At 37.2% G+C, this 16805-nt stretch overlaps 1 protein-coding gene across 12 annotated transcripts in view; it reads left to right on the top strand.

Moving 5' to 3' along the window:
* The window catches only part of NAV3 (neuron navigator 3), a 509384-nt gene that overhangs the window by 453673 nt on the left and 38906 nt on the right, over positions 1 to 16805 (top strand). For 9 of the 12 annotated variants that reach the window (XM_063154995.1, XM_063154993.1, XM_063154989.1 and 6 more), the window contains 5 exons: positions 3710 to 3751; positions 6061 to 6221; positions 8053 to 8241; positions 10507 to 10559; positions 15150 to 15173. In XM_063154995.1, the coding sequence (XP_063011065.1) occupies positions 3710 to 3751; positions 6061 to 6221; positions 8053 to 8241; positions 10507 to 10559; positions 15150 to 15173 (469 nt within the window). The remainder of the gene's footprint in view (positions 1 to 3709; positions 3752 to 6060; positions 6222 to 8052; positions 8242 to 10506; positions 10560 to 15149; positions 15174 to 16805) is intronic. The other 3 variants (XM_063154991.1, XM_063154999.1, XM_063154992.1) reach the window with 1 other exon arrangement.

Raw genomic sequence — 16805 nt, 5'->3', positions numbered from 1 at the left:
AGGCTAATTTAATTCATTTGCAGGAAAATATGCTCGCTGAATGGCAGAAAAAATAGTAAATGCAATAAAAATCCTGAATTTACTAAAACTTTAAGTGCTATTCCTAATAACACTCTCATAAGCAAATGGGGGGAAAAGTGCTAGTTGGTAAAGAGTTACTGAAGGTGAGTGACCAAAGGCTGATTAGTCTGAAGGGATATACAGGGCAGGATATATTTGCATAGGTACAAAATGGAAAATAGTGAGGCTATCTTGCAGTACCTGTGTACAGAGTTGTAGTGCTGTGCTGGGACAAAGCATTTTGAAAATGAAAATGTTGTATATAAGTTTTAGAAAGTAGATATCCCATTATACTTGATACTTTGGGACATCAAGTTTTAGGAACAGCTGGAAGGAACACAGAAAATGAGGACAAAATCTCAGAGTACATCTACATTTTCTTTGAAAGAAAATAGCCCTTGACTGCCTCCAAAAAAGATTCACCTTTCATGGAGACAGCAAATCTGCAAGGTCTCTGCTATTTTTACCCCCCTGTCTCTCCAGGGATGCTCAGACTTTGCCCACAGTTTTCAGGCTGCCCACTGAGTGATGGTACGGCATCAACGCAGAGCTCCCTGACAGCTCCTGGAGTGCAGTGTCAGAGCTCACTCTACCCAAATTCTGTGTCATTCAGTGAGATTCTGTTGCATTGCAGCAACCAGAAAATAGACTCCATAAAAGCAAGCAAAATATTTTTTTTTTCAGAAGGAAATTATTTTGCACCTCTCTTAGGCCTTTTGATGGTTTTGCACTAGCAGTATTCAGAAAAGTCTAATTCTACTGTTGTAGCAGTGTAGCTCCCTATATGGGAGGACACTTGTACCTTACAGCAATTCAGAGGGATTAAAATGATCATGCAGGTACTTATACTCTAAAATAAAACCATCTTCTGGGATTAATTGAAAACATTACTGCTTTAGTTGTAAAATTTTCCAAGTGGGCACATCACCAGTAGTTCTTTCAAACCCTTAATTGCTGTTGAGCATTGCCAGTTTGTAACTTTCTTCTGCTTAATCTGAAGGACACAGCAAGGAAGGCATAAAAATGCAGCAATATAGAAATAAACAGTGGTCTGATCAGCAGTATTAGCTGCATTTTAAGATTAGCAGAGTGGAAGTGGTTTTTACTTACATGATTGGCTTTCTCTAGTTTGCTTTAAAAGAATGTGTAGTTTTGAGTGCTAGGAAAGTGCATTGAAATCCACTTAAGCCCTTCAAAACTTTCAATTATTTGAAATTATCATAATTTATAGATGTGGTTGTAAGGTGTGAAACAGTGCGTCACGTATCAGATTTTCTTATATGCCTAGCCTTTGTAGAAACTAATTTGTAAGACCCATATCAGCTTGGCCCAGCCTGTCATGGAGCTCCCTATCTGTTTCTTAGCTTACAATAATTTGTTTTATTCCTTAGCAGCTCTGAAAGAGTTATATGTAGCTCAAGGATATACTATTATGGCTCTTTCCTAAGATAACCTCATCACCAAGGGCAGGTAGGAAAATGGGGAATGTAAGGCTTCCTGTAATTTCCCTCATAAAAGTTATACTCAGTTTCAGCAGTGTAAAATAAACAAAAGAGAATGAGATGCAGTGGGCTTGATAACTTCAGCCTATGTCTTCATCTTTTTGCAAGATTGCTTTTTCCACTTTACATAGCAAAGGAAAATATCAGGAATATTATTATATTCTCATCCTCACTTTATATTGCTCTTTGTCCATGTATGCATTGCTTCTTTCAGGAAAGGACTGTCTTTATTATCATTATCAACTCCAGAGATGTGAGGTAAATTAAGTTCTATTTACCAAAAGTCCAGTTTCTGTGGAAGCAATGAACCCAGGTTTTGGTGGATGAATGATTTCAGATATTAAAAAGATAAGGGCAGTTATTGGTCTGAAGTAATAGTTAAATGAAACTTTGCTTAATGGTTTCATATAATAATCTAAAATCTAGGAGCATCTTTGTAAGCATTATTATTTTAAAAACACACAATGAGCGTTTGCTACACTTACTTTAATGCAGTTGCAATAATTCCATGATTATGTTGAGGAATATTCATCTCTATTTCATTTGATCATCTGAATTCAAAAGATTTTTGGAAAATCTTATGGTCACTCTTAACCTACTTATATGACTGGCATACCTTTTGGCTTGCGGGTTGGATTAAAGGAGAACTGACTCCCTTATTTTTAGATAGTGTGCTATAGATTATTTTTAAATAAATATATCTCCAAATCAAAGTAATATTGGAAAATATATTGTTCATTTGCACTTTTAAGTGTTTGCATAAGAAACTGGTGTTTTGATCATGTTTATTCATCTTGAAATTTAGAGGTGCATAAAGGTAAATGAAGGAACATCAAGGCTGCATTTTTCTCTGTGAAGAAAAAAAAAAAGTAAATAATTCATTCAAATTTATGTTTTCTTTTTGCCAGCCATTCTAGGTCCTGTTAGTTATGTTGGGAGCAAAATGCTGAAAATACAGTCCTCTGTCTGACATGGGCCATGGGATTACTCCACATGGATCATGATAACTGGGCCTGTGCTGAAATACTGATGATTTTCTCTTTCCATTTGCTTTCTCCAAATGCAGAACCAGGCCCTTTATTTAACTAGTAAAATTGTCTCTAAAATTTACTGGTGGTAAAAGTAGTTTGCTTCCATTTGCCCAACCCCTGATAGTAATGCGTCGTCCATGCCAGCAGTGTTTTCACTGCCTTTATCTGCTAGGATCAAGGATACATAACAGTAGGACTCCCATCACCCACAGCTCAACAGGAAACACCTTTAATAAGGGTGTTTCTCGGGTAGCAAGGGTCCTAAGTTACTGCTGCTCTCAGAGGTGTGATTATGATATGTAATACAGAAGCTTTCAGAAGCCATTTTGCTATTTGATCCATGTGATGACACTAAGCTATGTTCTAAAGGGAGAGAACTTTGCAGTACTTGATGATAACTAGTTCAAACCACACCGACCAGAGACCAAGACTTTATGATGAAATGCTGAAATGGCACTTGGAAGGAGGGCTAGTGGGTGCTCTTCCAGTGATGGGGTTTAAATGAGGAAAACTCCATCCATGTGTTTTGGGTATTCAGCCACTCTGACACTTTGTGTGCAGGAAAATAGAACATCGCTCTGGTGCCACTTTTCATTGTCCCCACCATCACCTTACTGTGTGAGCCCCTCAACAACAAAAGCCAAGTTTCTGAATCTTTAGGACATATTTCTACATGCAGAGCTGTCATTTGGCTTCTGGCAAGGCCATGCTGCCTCTTAGCAGGTGCCACAGACTTCATTTCTTCTGGAAATATATTGCCTTATCATAAGCAACTGTGAAAAATAAAATTCACACTGTGACCATATGATTCTCACACAGATTGCAGAGCAAAGCTGTAGAAAGGTTAGAAATAGTAAAGAAGCACATCTTTCTGACTTGGACAGTCTCCAAATTACTATTGACCCAGCCCAGAGCATGTCTAGATGAAAAATGAATGTGCAGCAGTCCATGTCCTATTGTTCCTTCCAATGAGTAAAGCATTTATCATGAAAGTTATATTAAAAGGCGTTAAATGACCTTCTGTTATTCACACAAACCTAGAGCTTTAAAATTTGTGATTCTGAACAGTCCTGTTTGCTGTATGTCCTTAGGGATTTTTTGTTTTTGTTTTAACAGCATGCAGCTTGACAGAAATACACTACCCAAAAAGGGATTAAGGTATATATATTTTTGAGCATGACTGCTGCTTCTCTTTTTTCCTGTAACCTTTTCTATGCTGCCTTTATTTTTCTTTCTCCTTCTGTTGATCCTGTTTACAACAGAGTTCTTGGAATTTCAATTCAAACCATAAAATGTAAATTTTAACAATGGACTTTTTCTTTCCATGTCTGCCTAAGGAATAAATCTTCTTTCAAAATATACCATGAAAAGTAAATCCTATTAGGGATCATTTCCTTATGGAATGAATCTTTAAAAGGCATTGAATCCTGGAGAGCTAAAAGAGACAGAACAATATATTTATGCAATTCAATAGGTCTAATTATTGAAAACATTATGGAGAAAAACAAGGTTTTAGAGGTGGATCTTACTTTGGACTCATTCAAACATTAATGCAGTTTGAACTGGAGAGCTGCTGAAGGGTAGGGCTAGAAAATACTAATTTTACTATCCAAGGTTTGTAAGTATAAAATGTTTTCTGCTCCATACAGTTTTCTTGGTCCTTATCCAGCAATACAGAGTCCAGCTTTGCTACAACACTTCACTAAATTCTATCTTCATCACAGAAAACAGAATTTATCTACCCTCTTCTCTCCTCCACAGTGAAAAGAGAAGATTATTAGGTAACTTGGTTAGTCTCATGAGACATGGAAGCCCATCTCCCCAATCCAGGAAGATTTGGCGAGCAAGGATATATGTGCATGCACACAGACGCTGCAGCTTTCCAATAACTGAGATTGCACCATTAAATCTCCTGAGTCATGAAGAAATATTTGTGAAATTTTAAGATAGTGCTAAACTATTGTCACTATATTGCACCTTCTGACGTTCTGCACTAGCTGTTCCTTAATAAGAATTTAGTCAATTTTTTATTATTTGGAGAGAATGGAAAAGGTGGAAGACATTAAAGGCATAATGAGGACCCTGTGAGGATACTATGGGATGATCAAAGTTTGTGGCTGTACAGCTGTAATGGTGGCTGAAAGTGAATTGGAGTGGGAATAGTGCTTACAGGCATATAAAAAAGATCAGTTAGTCGAGGAAAAAAATTCCGTTTGATTTAATGTCCAGAAAAGCCAGTCCAAAGCTCACATCCTGATTTCTTGTTTTGCCATCTTTTCAATCTGATAACTACTCAGTAACTTTGTGCTCTACCACAATTATAGGCAAAGATCATAGCTGTATTTTTGAAAGGAAAAAGGAAGTAAATATTTAATAAGATCAATATGGTTTACTGCTGTAAAATACTGTACAAAACCCCAAGCACAACACAAGAACTTACATGTTCATTTAATTTTCTCTCTAAGCAGAAACACTTGTGCCTCACAAGCCTGAAGCCAGAATATCAAAAGCCCTTTCTGCTCTGCTGTTTTGGGAAACACTGATAGCTCATGGCAGTAGCAAAGGAGGTGTTCATTTCTCAGCAGTATTTTGTCTGAATAAAGTCTTTCATTCTGATTTTCAGACATTGCTGAAAACAAATCTCTTGATTAAGACCCACAGTGTCTGCACGTTTTAATGTTTAATCACTGCCAGAATTGCCCTTCTTCCAGCTCAGCAAGGCTGGACCAGTGAGTTACCAGTTCTCCCTCTTGGCCCACATGTCACATTGCACTTGTTTTATTGGTTTACCATAGGAAGCAGTTGATTAATTATTTGATTGCCAAACTTCTTCCTTCCAGAGAACTTCTTTCTGCAATTTTTTATTTTTCCTGTCCCTTTCCCTCCCCTCAGTTTGGGGCAGGACACAATGTCAGGTAGCATTCAGAGCGGCACATCTAGTGCATATGATCATGAGTATCTGTTGTTACCAATGCAAACTCCTCTTTCAGAGTTGTTGATCTGTTTCACTCCTGTTGTCTAATCAATTGCCCACATGATGTGTGACAGATGTCATTTTGTAAGTGGCTACTAACGTTCCTTGGCTTCTATTCTGCCTACCCCCATCCTAACCATACAGCTTCCAAACTTTTGCATCAACCTGTACACTTCCTATAGCTTTGAAGTCTTTTTCTGTCAGCTCAGTTGTCTGTCTGCTATAGTTTATCATCCTGTCTCTTCAAAAGAAGGGAATGCTGTTTTGGGGAGGGGGATGAAGAGTAGGGGGGGTTCAAGTCCTGTATGTTTTCAGTGTAACCCAATGGTAAACTGTACCTAGTTAAAATCTCCGGTGATAATCACTTGACTGGACTTGATGTTTTCCTAGGGATTTATTCTGTCTAACTGGTGAAGGGTATTTATGTGACAGCTGTTTCTTTCTAAGGCGTCACCTTGTCATTGTCTTGAGCATGCCAGCTGTGGTTTTTCAGATATGCACCATCATCCCGGCAGACAAGTCAGGAGGAAGGCAAGGAATGGCTGCGCTCCCATTCAACCGGAGGCCTGCAGGACACTGGCAGTCAGTCCCCGCTTGTTTCTCCTTCAGCTATGTCTTCATCTGCAACTGGAAAATATCACTTCTCCAACCTGGGTAAATGCTGTTTCCCTTCACTGTTTCTCCCTCTCTTCGGAAGCATAAAATTCAGCTGTACGTATTTCTTAGTCTGCCAGACTAGGTAGTTTATTTTTAACATCGTCATCACCATATTGTTGTACCTCACTAATGAGGGGAAACTCACAGTGTGGTTAATGAAATGGGTCGAGGTACCGCCTATTTTGCATAGAGGAAAAAAAGAAGCACAGATTCTTTATGACTTGACCAAGGACATAAATTTTGAGGGAGAGCTGGAAATTAGCTTCTAGTTCAAAGCTATTCATCTTTTAGGCTTCACAATCAGTAGGATTCGTTCCAGTGATTTTAGTGAATGTCAGAAACTAAACATTGAATTTTTCCTACATAGAGGTTTGCTTTGAGACAGACCTTTTCAATGTGTTTCAGTAGCTGGACCTGGCTATAACTGCACTGGGCCCAATCCAAACCTAACCTTGAATGCAATATAGTATTTTTGGGATGTGAGTGACATGGCAGTTTTATTTGATTGCCAACCAAGTTTTAGATTTGGTTCTTCTGAATATTGTTTCAAATTAATTCAACACAAGGGTTTTTTAATAGTATTATTTCTTTCTTTAATTCTGAGTAAAACCCACTTCTGTCCACAGAACTTGTCACATGCTTAGGTTCACAATGAGGTTTTTATGAATTAGGCCCCTAGTAAGGAATTACTAGCATCCTTTGAAGAATTAAGACTTCTATCTCTCTGTCACAGCTTATGGCATCTGTAGGTTACAATCACTCAAAAGAATTTGATCAGACATACGCATGTTAGTCTTTACTACATACAGGAAAAGAAGTAAACTACTTTTAAAAATGAAATTGGATCCTCGCTAAACAAGCCACTGCTTTGAATTTTTCTCCTGCAGTTTTAGACACTTTTTTCTGTGTCACAGTTCTAGGCAGTGTTTTTTCACCATATTATTTTCTTTTTACAATCATCTCATTTTCTTTTTGTTCATAGTTCTTGTGTACTCACAATATAGAGAAATAAGATCATGGAGTGTAAAATTTATTTTTTCATTGTCCTTTGCTTTATTTCAGTTTTCATATCCCTGTGGAATAATTTGCTCTCACAACACAGCTGTTCTGGTAGTTTTTAACTTAGGACACATCTTGGATGGTCTAAACTAAAAGTCCAAATACTGAGGCTGAATTTGGCTGCACAGTTAGGTTTTTCTTCTAGGCATTGGTGTGTGGTCCGGGGTAACCATAGCTAGGCTTTCCTTCCTCCTGGTAAAAGAGCTTTGTGAAAGCTTAAAGTAGGTTCACCAATGCTGTTCTTGATTTCGACCATGTCTGACTACACCTCTTTATTAGGATGAAATTCAGCTGAGGCCTTTGCACAAATATTCAACCTAGTATAGTGGTAGGTGTGCTCCTGTAAATCAAAGGATAAATATCTTATTTATGCAAATAAACTTTGGCCTTAACAGCAGTCAGTAATACAGGTATATAACTATGAAATACAGATACTGATTCATTAGAAGAGCTGCTTATAAAAGTACTTATGACCTCTTATTCCTTTTTATCTTTTGAATCTCCCCCACTGATTTTCTATGGGCTGCCAAAGGGTGTTCAGACACCAGTGTTAGTGTTACCATGTGCTTTACAGGATTATTGTCATCCAGCTCCTTTGAGGCCATCTACTCCACATTTTTGTTGAAGCTTTAAATGTAGGAATAAAAGCTTTCCATTGTCTCAACAGCATGAAGTCCACCTAACCGTGCTAGTCCTACATTAAAATTTTGTGCAGAAGCAAAATTCACTTAATGGAAATGTACTTCAATAATAAAGCTTTTTATTCCAGTGAGTCCAACCAACCTATCACAGTTTAACCTTCCTGGACCCAGCATGATGCGTTCAAACAGCATCCCTGCACAAGACACTTCTTTTGATCTCTACGATGACTCCCAGCTGTGTGGCAGTGCCACGTCCTTGGAAGAGAGACCACGAGCAATCAGTCATTCTGGTTCATTCAGGGACAGCATGGAAGAAGGTAAAACTGAGTAACTACTTAAATTGATAAACACATCCCAAAATAGATGTCCAAAGCATAGTAAAATTTTAAAATATTTCTTCTGCACTCTGCACCACAGAAACTTAAATGATTTTGGCAAATCCCCTGTCAGAAATTTTGGAGGAAAGGAAGCCATTCTTGGAAAATTATTCTTTTTTCTTCTAAATCTGAAATGTCGGAACGTACCCAACTACAGTGTTCTCTGCTTTCTTAGTCCTACTTCTGTGCTTCCTTTTTTTTTTCCCCCAAACACCAATGCTACTTAACATCTCCTTTGTTTTGTAGTCATTTAAATTCCCCACTTTCCTACAGCCTCCTTCAGCAAACACCCTGTGAATTTCTTTATTGAAATTCTGCAATTTGAACTGACCTCACTACTTTATGCAGATTATTACTGTCTGCTTTCTTTAATGCTATCTGCAACATCTGGAACTTGGTGAATTTTTTTTTTTTTCGGGTTTTGGTCTTTTTTAATCCACAGAGAACCTGACAACTCCTAATTAAATGCACTGTAACGTTTTCTTCTAACTAACATTTCTGGTAAATCGGATTATTTGCAGAATTCCCATGAGTGCAAAGTCCTTAAATGCTTTAATTAAACAAAAAAGACAACTAAAACCCTGTGCAATTCATTCTATAACAATCATCTTGTTTACTGCTAAGTGATGACAATGTAAATTATCTTTGTAATAGGCAAATTTAAAAAGTCTCGCCTTAGCCCCAGAGGTCACAAGATAAAAGGAATTTAAAAAGTCCTAGATAAAACAACAGACAAACAATGCTTCTACTTTTTTGATTCCTTTTACTGTATTTTAGATGATATATCAGGCAGACATCTGGATCTGTAATACTAGCAGCAGGGTGCAGGACAACTCAAGCTGTGAGTTGTCAGCACAGAGAGGATGGCTGACTGCACAGAAGAATATCACATAATTCAAGGACAGAGCTGACTACAGACCCTTTGCTGAGGAACAGAATTATCAAAGGAAACACTGGAAGAATAATAGAGAAAACAAAGCAATTAATGCATAAAAAAAAGAGGTGTTAAATGTAGAATTTCAGTAATGGGCCACCAGTGGTTTTGATAAAAGCTTTTTCATTAGTTCTGTTTCATATCCAGCTGGAGTGGATAACTGTGATCAACCTGAGTAAATGAAAGTCAATGCAGTAGCAATAAACAGTTTTCAGCAGTTTATGATCATTAGAGATTAACATGAAATGATGCTCTTAGAAGGTCAGATGTATTTTAGGATAGGAGCTCTGAGGAAGGTTAAAGTGAAACAAGTGAGGTAATGCATAGAGCCACAGAATGGCAGTTTAGCTCAGACATTTAAACCAGAGACTGAAAATCAACATACTTTGGAAGCCACTCCATTTCAGTGGTCAGCGTTCCACATTTCTGTAAGTAGAAAACTAGGTTTAAAGTCCATTTGGCTAATCCAAGTATTCTTGTCTGTTTGTTGCAGACAGTTAGCTATTAAAGCAAAATAATTCTTTTATCAAACTGTGGCAAAAGATAAATATTTTTTTAAAAACCCATCTTGTAAAACAAAAATAATAAAGGTAATGAAATAAATTATCTTCTTTGAAGTTATATGTGCGTGTAGCCTTCCTCAGGAGAGTCAGCAGAAGGGGCAATTTTTTTTACAGTTTTAGTCTTCATTTGCCATCTCCAGGTAGGCCAGGAACCCCATTTCTTAAAGTGCAGCCCTGCAACATTCACTTAATGCTCTTGAGGCAGACTCCACTGAGGATTAAGGGAAATATGTCACTACCCCTCACAGTTACCCTTTCCCATGGACTACAACTACACAGGTCAGCCTTTCTAAGGAAAGCTTGGGAGCTCACCCCACGGAATGTGAAATGTTTTCCAAAGCCTAGTATCTTACTAAACTCATTTAGTGAACTTAGGACAGGTGTATAAACAGCTCGATTTCTGGTTTCTCTGAAGAGTGTATTTATCAAGTGATTTCTTGCCAAAGCAACAAAGGAGATCTTGGTTTGCTGATAATAACACAAAATGTCATTGTCTCACTTACCTGCCCCATACCCAGGAAAATGGTTTTTCTGTATAGGACAATCTAATTGCAGGGAAATCTATCAATAGCTATTCTATACTGATAGCTCATAATTGTTCTTTGTGGAAAATTGGTTCTCATTTTAAAAATTTGTTTACTTATTGAGCTACATGTGGGAAGTTTTATGCTTTCAGCAATATTTCATGTTATTTTCCTTTTCTTAAAGTGCATGGGTCCTCATTATCACTCGTCTCCAGCACATCCTCTCTCTACTCTACAGTGAGTATTGATATTTTGGAAAAAAATTCTGCCTGTCTGTGTTCTTGTTCATTGTTTGTGAAAATTTCAATACTTTGAGATCCAGGAGAATTACAATTTTACTGCAATAAAGTAGGAATGTTTGTTTTCAGCTTTGTACTATTGCATACTATTTTAGAAAACATTATTTTCACCTTTTTATGTGATTTGTTTATTAATGTTTAAAATCATTTAGTATACATTTTGAAAGCTAAAAACAACGTGAAAGTCTAAGAGTTTCTCTCTTATGGGGGTCCTTATGCTTTTGTAGTTGACCATTTTGAGTCATTTTGCTTACCGTCAGCTAGTGCATAATTTAGAAAATTACTTCTCTCCTGGTCTTGTTTGAGGTAAACTTCTTGAAAGCCACAAGATTGCCTTAGAGTAAGGGAGATGTAATTTGGAGTTTAAGTGTCCACTGATTTTACTTGCAAGTAGCAGCATTTAATTGTTATTTTAAAAGAGAAGAGAGTAACTTTCTAAAACTTTAATCTTCATTAGTTAGATTAATTAGGTTGAGTAATATCTGTTTCTATCTCCAGAAGTTGTTCTGTAATTGATTTTTTCTCTCTATTATATTTTTTTGTTTGGTTGGTTCTTTTTTTTAAATCTTATGGGGTTTTTTTTTTTATATATCCTGCATCATTTATTGCTTTGGTTGTTCTACTAACAAGAAATCATCCATAGGGATGTTTGGACATTCCCTTGCTGATACACAGCAGTTGCTTTGCAACCTCCTCACTAACACAACTAGATGCTGCAGGAACCCCTTTTCACAGGAGAGCAGCCCACTTACCTGCTTTATCCCATGCATTCATCAATGGTGTGTGTCCTCTCGGTATGTCCAGCTGTTGAGTGGTGTCAGCTGACATGCCAGAGATGGCCTCCCCTACCCAGAGCCAGTTCTTGCCTAGGAATACCAAGCTCCTGCAGTTTGATGATTTGTAGCACGTGGTGGCTCTGTCTCAATGCTAAACTCAGGTTAGCTTGGGAAGTGTATTGTATCCAGGCACAATGGTTCCTCTTCAAGCTCTGTTTAACCATAAAAAGGTTCTTTCAAGGGCATGTCTAAAACATTGAGTACACATGCCTTAGGTTTTTACTGGCCTTAAACTGCAAGTTGCAAGTCATTCCAGTCCAGACCAGTCCTGAATTATGTGGAAGCAGGAGAGGGGAGGTGAAGGTGAGAGTGTAGAATGTATATACAGGCTGACTACATGTGAGGCATGACTTACAGTCACAGTTAAGCTTCTCACTGATGTTTTCAGGGTTGAAAAAACCTTTCAAACTATTTCCTTGTCTATGAGACACTACTATCAGTTTGCATGGGAAGGTGTGTCAAAAATTATAATTCAAGCTTTCATGCCAAAGTTTAGAATGTTATGAAACTGATAGATGAAAAAAATCAAGCTGTAAAGTGACACAGGATGCTTTCAGCACCCAGTAAGTGAGTAACTCTGAAATATCTGTGTTCTGATGTTGTGTAATGTAGCAAGAATCTACTAAACTTACTATTTATATAACCTTTTATATTTCAACAGAATATCTTGGAAATATTAACTAAACCCCCATGATATTAAAGAGTGGTATTTTCCCTGCAAAATAAACTTTAGACTGTTTACCCAGGTTCATACTATAAATATCTTCTGACTGTGAATTCACATTGCAGCTGAATCCCACTCCTTAAGTAATGGATTATATAGGCAAGATAATGGAAGCTGCAGAAAAATCTGAAAAGGACCAGAAATAAATTGGTGTAAATAATTACTGGCATTGACTTCTAGCAAAGATTTTTGATCTGAATTTCTTCTGCTTGAACCCTCTTTGAAAATGGTTTAAACTTTTCAGCAATTAATCAAAAGATGATACATAAGTGGAGTAGGAGCCTGAAAAGTTTAACACTCAGTATCACATCAGCTGAGTGAAGAGAGCAATGGGATAGCTTCACAGGGTTATCTGAATTAAATGTATTTCTTAGCTTTATCAAGCATTGTCTTAAGCCTTAGTTCTAGTGTTTTCTGTGACCTAATCACTTAAGAAATTCAATCAAAGTACTAAATGAAGATCAAGGCCTTCATGTATAATTACCAGAGGATAGTTGAAAACAAGTTATTCTCTGAACATTGTTTCTTTGGGAATTGGAATATGAGATTCAGAAGAGACATTTCATTATTTTCTGCCATTGAATAAGTCCAATGCCACAGAAGTTCTTCATTCACTACCCTTTTTTGTATATATTGGCTTTCTTCTTGACTTGCATTTGGTTCTCAGGACTTAACTTGCATAGACTGGAAATCGAGCTTGTAGCAATATGCATGTACAGAGACCTCCATTTTGTTTCACAGAAAAATATACCATGTGAGCAGACATAGTAAACTGATTCAGTTTTGGCAGTGAATTCATTCAGCCCTGTGAGTAATTGAAAAAATTATGCTAGGTTGTCTCCATTTTCAATCTCCTCCTGCTCAGTAGGTGAAACACTTAAATTTTCCCCTATTTAGTTAATTGCCAATTTCCCGCACCGGCTCTCAGCATTAGCTACACTCTGACTCACTAGGCCTCATTGATTGTGCTAGGCCGTGCTCAGAGGAGTTCTATAAGGACATGTCATTTGTACCTTAATGTTCTAAGACTTCAAAGAAAGAAAAATAATCCTTGCAAGGATGGGATGCTTGCATATAATGCAGAAGTAGAGTGAGAAAAAGAATTTTTTTTTCCTTTTAGAGCCTATTGGAACAATGGCTGAGTTCTGGGTTTCAATGGTGTGAGCATAAACTTAAGTAAAAACTACTGAGATGCGTTTGGTTGTCAGATTCTATTTTTTTAAGCTGGTCCAAAATCCTGGTCTTTGTCATTCATTTACTTCCTTCACTGCTCATAAAATCTGACTTGTGAGAGCCACCTCTCTGAACTCAGGGAGAGGCAACACTTCCTTGTGCATTGAGGGAGTTGTCTGGTAAGGAAATGTAGCAATGCCTTCATCATCAGCTTTGGTGCTCCAAGGACAAGTACCATGTCTCCACATGGCAGTTCCAGGAAAAAGTCACCAACCCTAATTTTTTGCTTTTGTTGTCATAGAAGAAATCATAAGAGGACATCATCACCTCAATCCCTTTGTGACCCTCCATGTACTGCATGTTTGATGTAACAGTAATGGGAATAGAATATAATTTTTTTTCTGTAGGCAAATCTTCTTTTTGTAAATATTCATCAGAAGGTTAGTCTGTCACATCAGTGATGAGAAAAAAAAATCATTATACTAAATTAGCCTCACCTAGTGATGTGTCAGGTATTGAAGTAGTTTCAGCCAAAAGCATTTCTAAGTGTTGCCAGGATAAATATCATAGCATCACAGTCTGTTTAGTGACTGCTAACAGATAAGCATGTATGGAAAGAGGCCTTTTCCAGAAGTCTTCTCCCCTTATGCAAGGTAAAGCAAAAAAAAACATTTCTGTTATAAATCATTAAAATCCTGACAACAAAATTAATGCCTAATACAGGCTCAAATTCAGCCATACTGATTTTCCCCACCAAGTATAAGACAGACAGTCCTATGCCAGAGAACTTTTGAAGTTCCCTTACCTTGGGTTTTCATAGGGTTTCTAATGTTATTTAGAGATAATTGCTTACCTACATTTTCCTTCTACTGTCTACTATTCTCTTCCAGATAACATAGACTGCTTCTCTGAATGTGGGCCACTTCAGACCATGGGGTGGATTAATTTCCAGTTCATTAACTGATTCTTATTTTATGTTATGAAAGGGTTCCTTTCTTGCTGCATGCCATTCTTTTCCATTAGAATCCCACTGAAGCAAGATTTATCTGTCTGCCAAATGTCTCCTGAATAGGACTGATCCAAAGCTTAGAAACTGAATGACTTTGAAAAGTTTGCTTTGCAGTGGTTTCATTTCTTAGCTTGTTGAAAAAGGCTGCTGAATAAAAAGTTTCAATATATGACACAATATATTACAATATGGACAATACCTAAATTATTAAATATTAGCAAGTTTAATTGAAAACTTTAACATGCCTTGATAGCCTTTAATATTTTGGTCAGTACTCTGTATGGACAAAATTACATTAAGATGCAAGTTCCTCTCCCCTTTCCCAATGAAAAGTGCTGTCAACTTCTCTTATCAGAAATTACCAAGTATCATATTAAGGACATGTCTTGGTATGCAGTAAAGCAAATTTAAATCCAGGAGCCCTAATAATCATTGCAGCATAAATGTTTTCTTTTGAATCAGACTAAGGCTCATGCAGTGAGAGCATAGTAAATTTTTGTTTGTATCTTAGAAATGTAGCTCCAGTTTCTGCAGTTCTGGTCCTGCTATCCATTTCTCCACCATTTCATTTTGTCCGTATGCTGGCAAGCTCTTTGGGGTTTCAGCTGGACCTTTGCCAAGCCAGTTGAAAATAGTTCCATTTATTGTTTTTACTGGATACCTTCCTTAAATGTAATGGATGCGTGCAGCTATTCATTTCACTTCAGTGTGGCTGGCTTTTATGTTCTATTACCAGAATTACGTTGCACACTGATTCTAAGCCATTTCTTCTTTGTTTTCTTCCAGGCAGAAGAAAAGGCACATTCAGAGGTAATAACTTTTCTTCCTTTTTTTAGTTCTGTATTGCTTACATTATTTTTTAGCTTATTGTTTACCTGCTTTGGCTAAACTGCATAGTTGGTGGGGAAAATACACGCTGTGTCTTTGCATTGCCTTTTGAGAAGTATTGGTGGAAACCTGGTGCAGCTTTTAGTTAACTAGAAGGTGTTTTCTTAGCATTGTGCTGAAGAAAGTCTCCTGACTGTCATTCTGAAAAGATGAAAAGAATCAGTAAGAACTGGGCATTGAGTGGTGGAGTTAAGATAGGTCTGATTTCAGAGTTAATTCCACTCTGTGCAGGATCTAAGGAATTGTGCAATTCAAGGTAAGGTGCTACCTTTCAGGAGGAAAAATACTTTACATGATCGCTTTGAACTTCTCTCCCTCACATTTTGAATTATATTAAATTTCTGAAACTGACCACTTTGATGGATTTCAGAGCAATGCAGATTGATTTCAGATATAAATCAAATTTGACATGGAAAATAGCTTCTTTCTCCTCACAATGTATAAGAATGGATGACAAGCCTGGGTCAGCAGCTGGATACAATTACAGCCTTTCTCAAAATGAAGTCCTGATTGTATTAAAAGGGCACCAAAGAGTAGCTGCAATAAAATACAGCACCAAGGGGTGCATTTCCACTTCACAGAGCTGCATGCCTTCCAATTCCTGCATTTATGCTGCTCCTATTTTTACTATTCTAATCAAAGGAAAAGTCAACAAAAAGATATTTTGAGGACATTGAACAAATAAACATATCCTTCCCTCCTTGCTGCAGTATATTTCAATATAATTTTGTCTAAGCTCACATCTCTTTAAGTTAAAAAGAGATAAAGAGGCATGTTATAGCTCAGTAGTGTAAATTCCAGTTCCTCATTTTATTGCCTTTTCCGTAGGTCTGAATATAGAAAATAAACATTTCTTTCCTGTATATTTCTACATGATGTTTTCTCAATATCTGGGTCTGCTTGAGATGCTCTTACAGGAGATGTTGGACAGCACTTCATGAGACCTACCTTTGTGATTTGCAAGAGCATGTTGAAAGTGTAGCTTAAGCTGGAATGCCAAATAATTGCATTTAAAACCAAAAGAGAAAACTTGGAAAAATAAAAGGGTCAGTCCAGGATGGAGAACAGCTCGATAATCTGCCCCTTTTGAACTGAGCTAGTGTAAATGACTGAGCTATTTTTGCGTTACAGAAGTACAGGAACATGTTCATGTTGCTTCTACCGTATTTCTTGTTGGTTTTCATGGGAGTCATAAAACTAAAGTACTGCAGTGGTCTTTACTAGTGACTGTAAATGTTCCCTTTCCTAGGCTGGTTTTACCCATTTTATCTCTCTTGTCTGGAATAATTTACAACTGAATATGAGAGGCTCTTCAAAGTGAAACTCCATGCTGTGCTTGATTTCAGTACAGTGCCCAGAAGTCCCTGTAAGATCTCAAATAGAGTTAAATGGGCTTAAAATGATGTGCAAGCTCCATGTTAGGTATCTACCCCAGCTGAAATGGAAACATATTTTTCATAAGGATTCTGTTTTTCATTAAAGGATAGAAGGGTCTTGAGTTTATTTTCATGTCAACAAGCACATTTAAAGCTACATTTATTTTTTTTAAGTTGG

This window comes from Melospiza melodia, chromosome 4 (genome assembly GCF_035770615.1).
Source record: "Melospiza melodia melodia isolate bMelMel2 chromosome 4, bMelMel2.pri, whole genome shotgun sequence".
Lineage (NCBI taxonomy): Eukaryota > Metazoa > Chordata > Aves > Passeriformes > Passerellidae > Melospiza > Melospiza melodia.
Note: the sequence above shows the minus strand (reverse complement) of the source record. Positions and strands in the feature narration are given on the sequence as shown.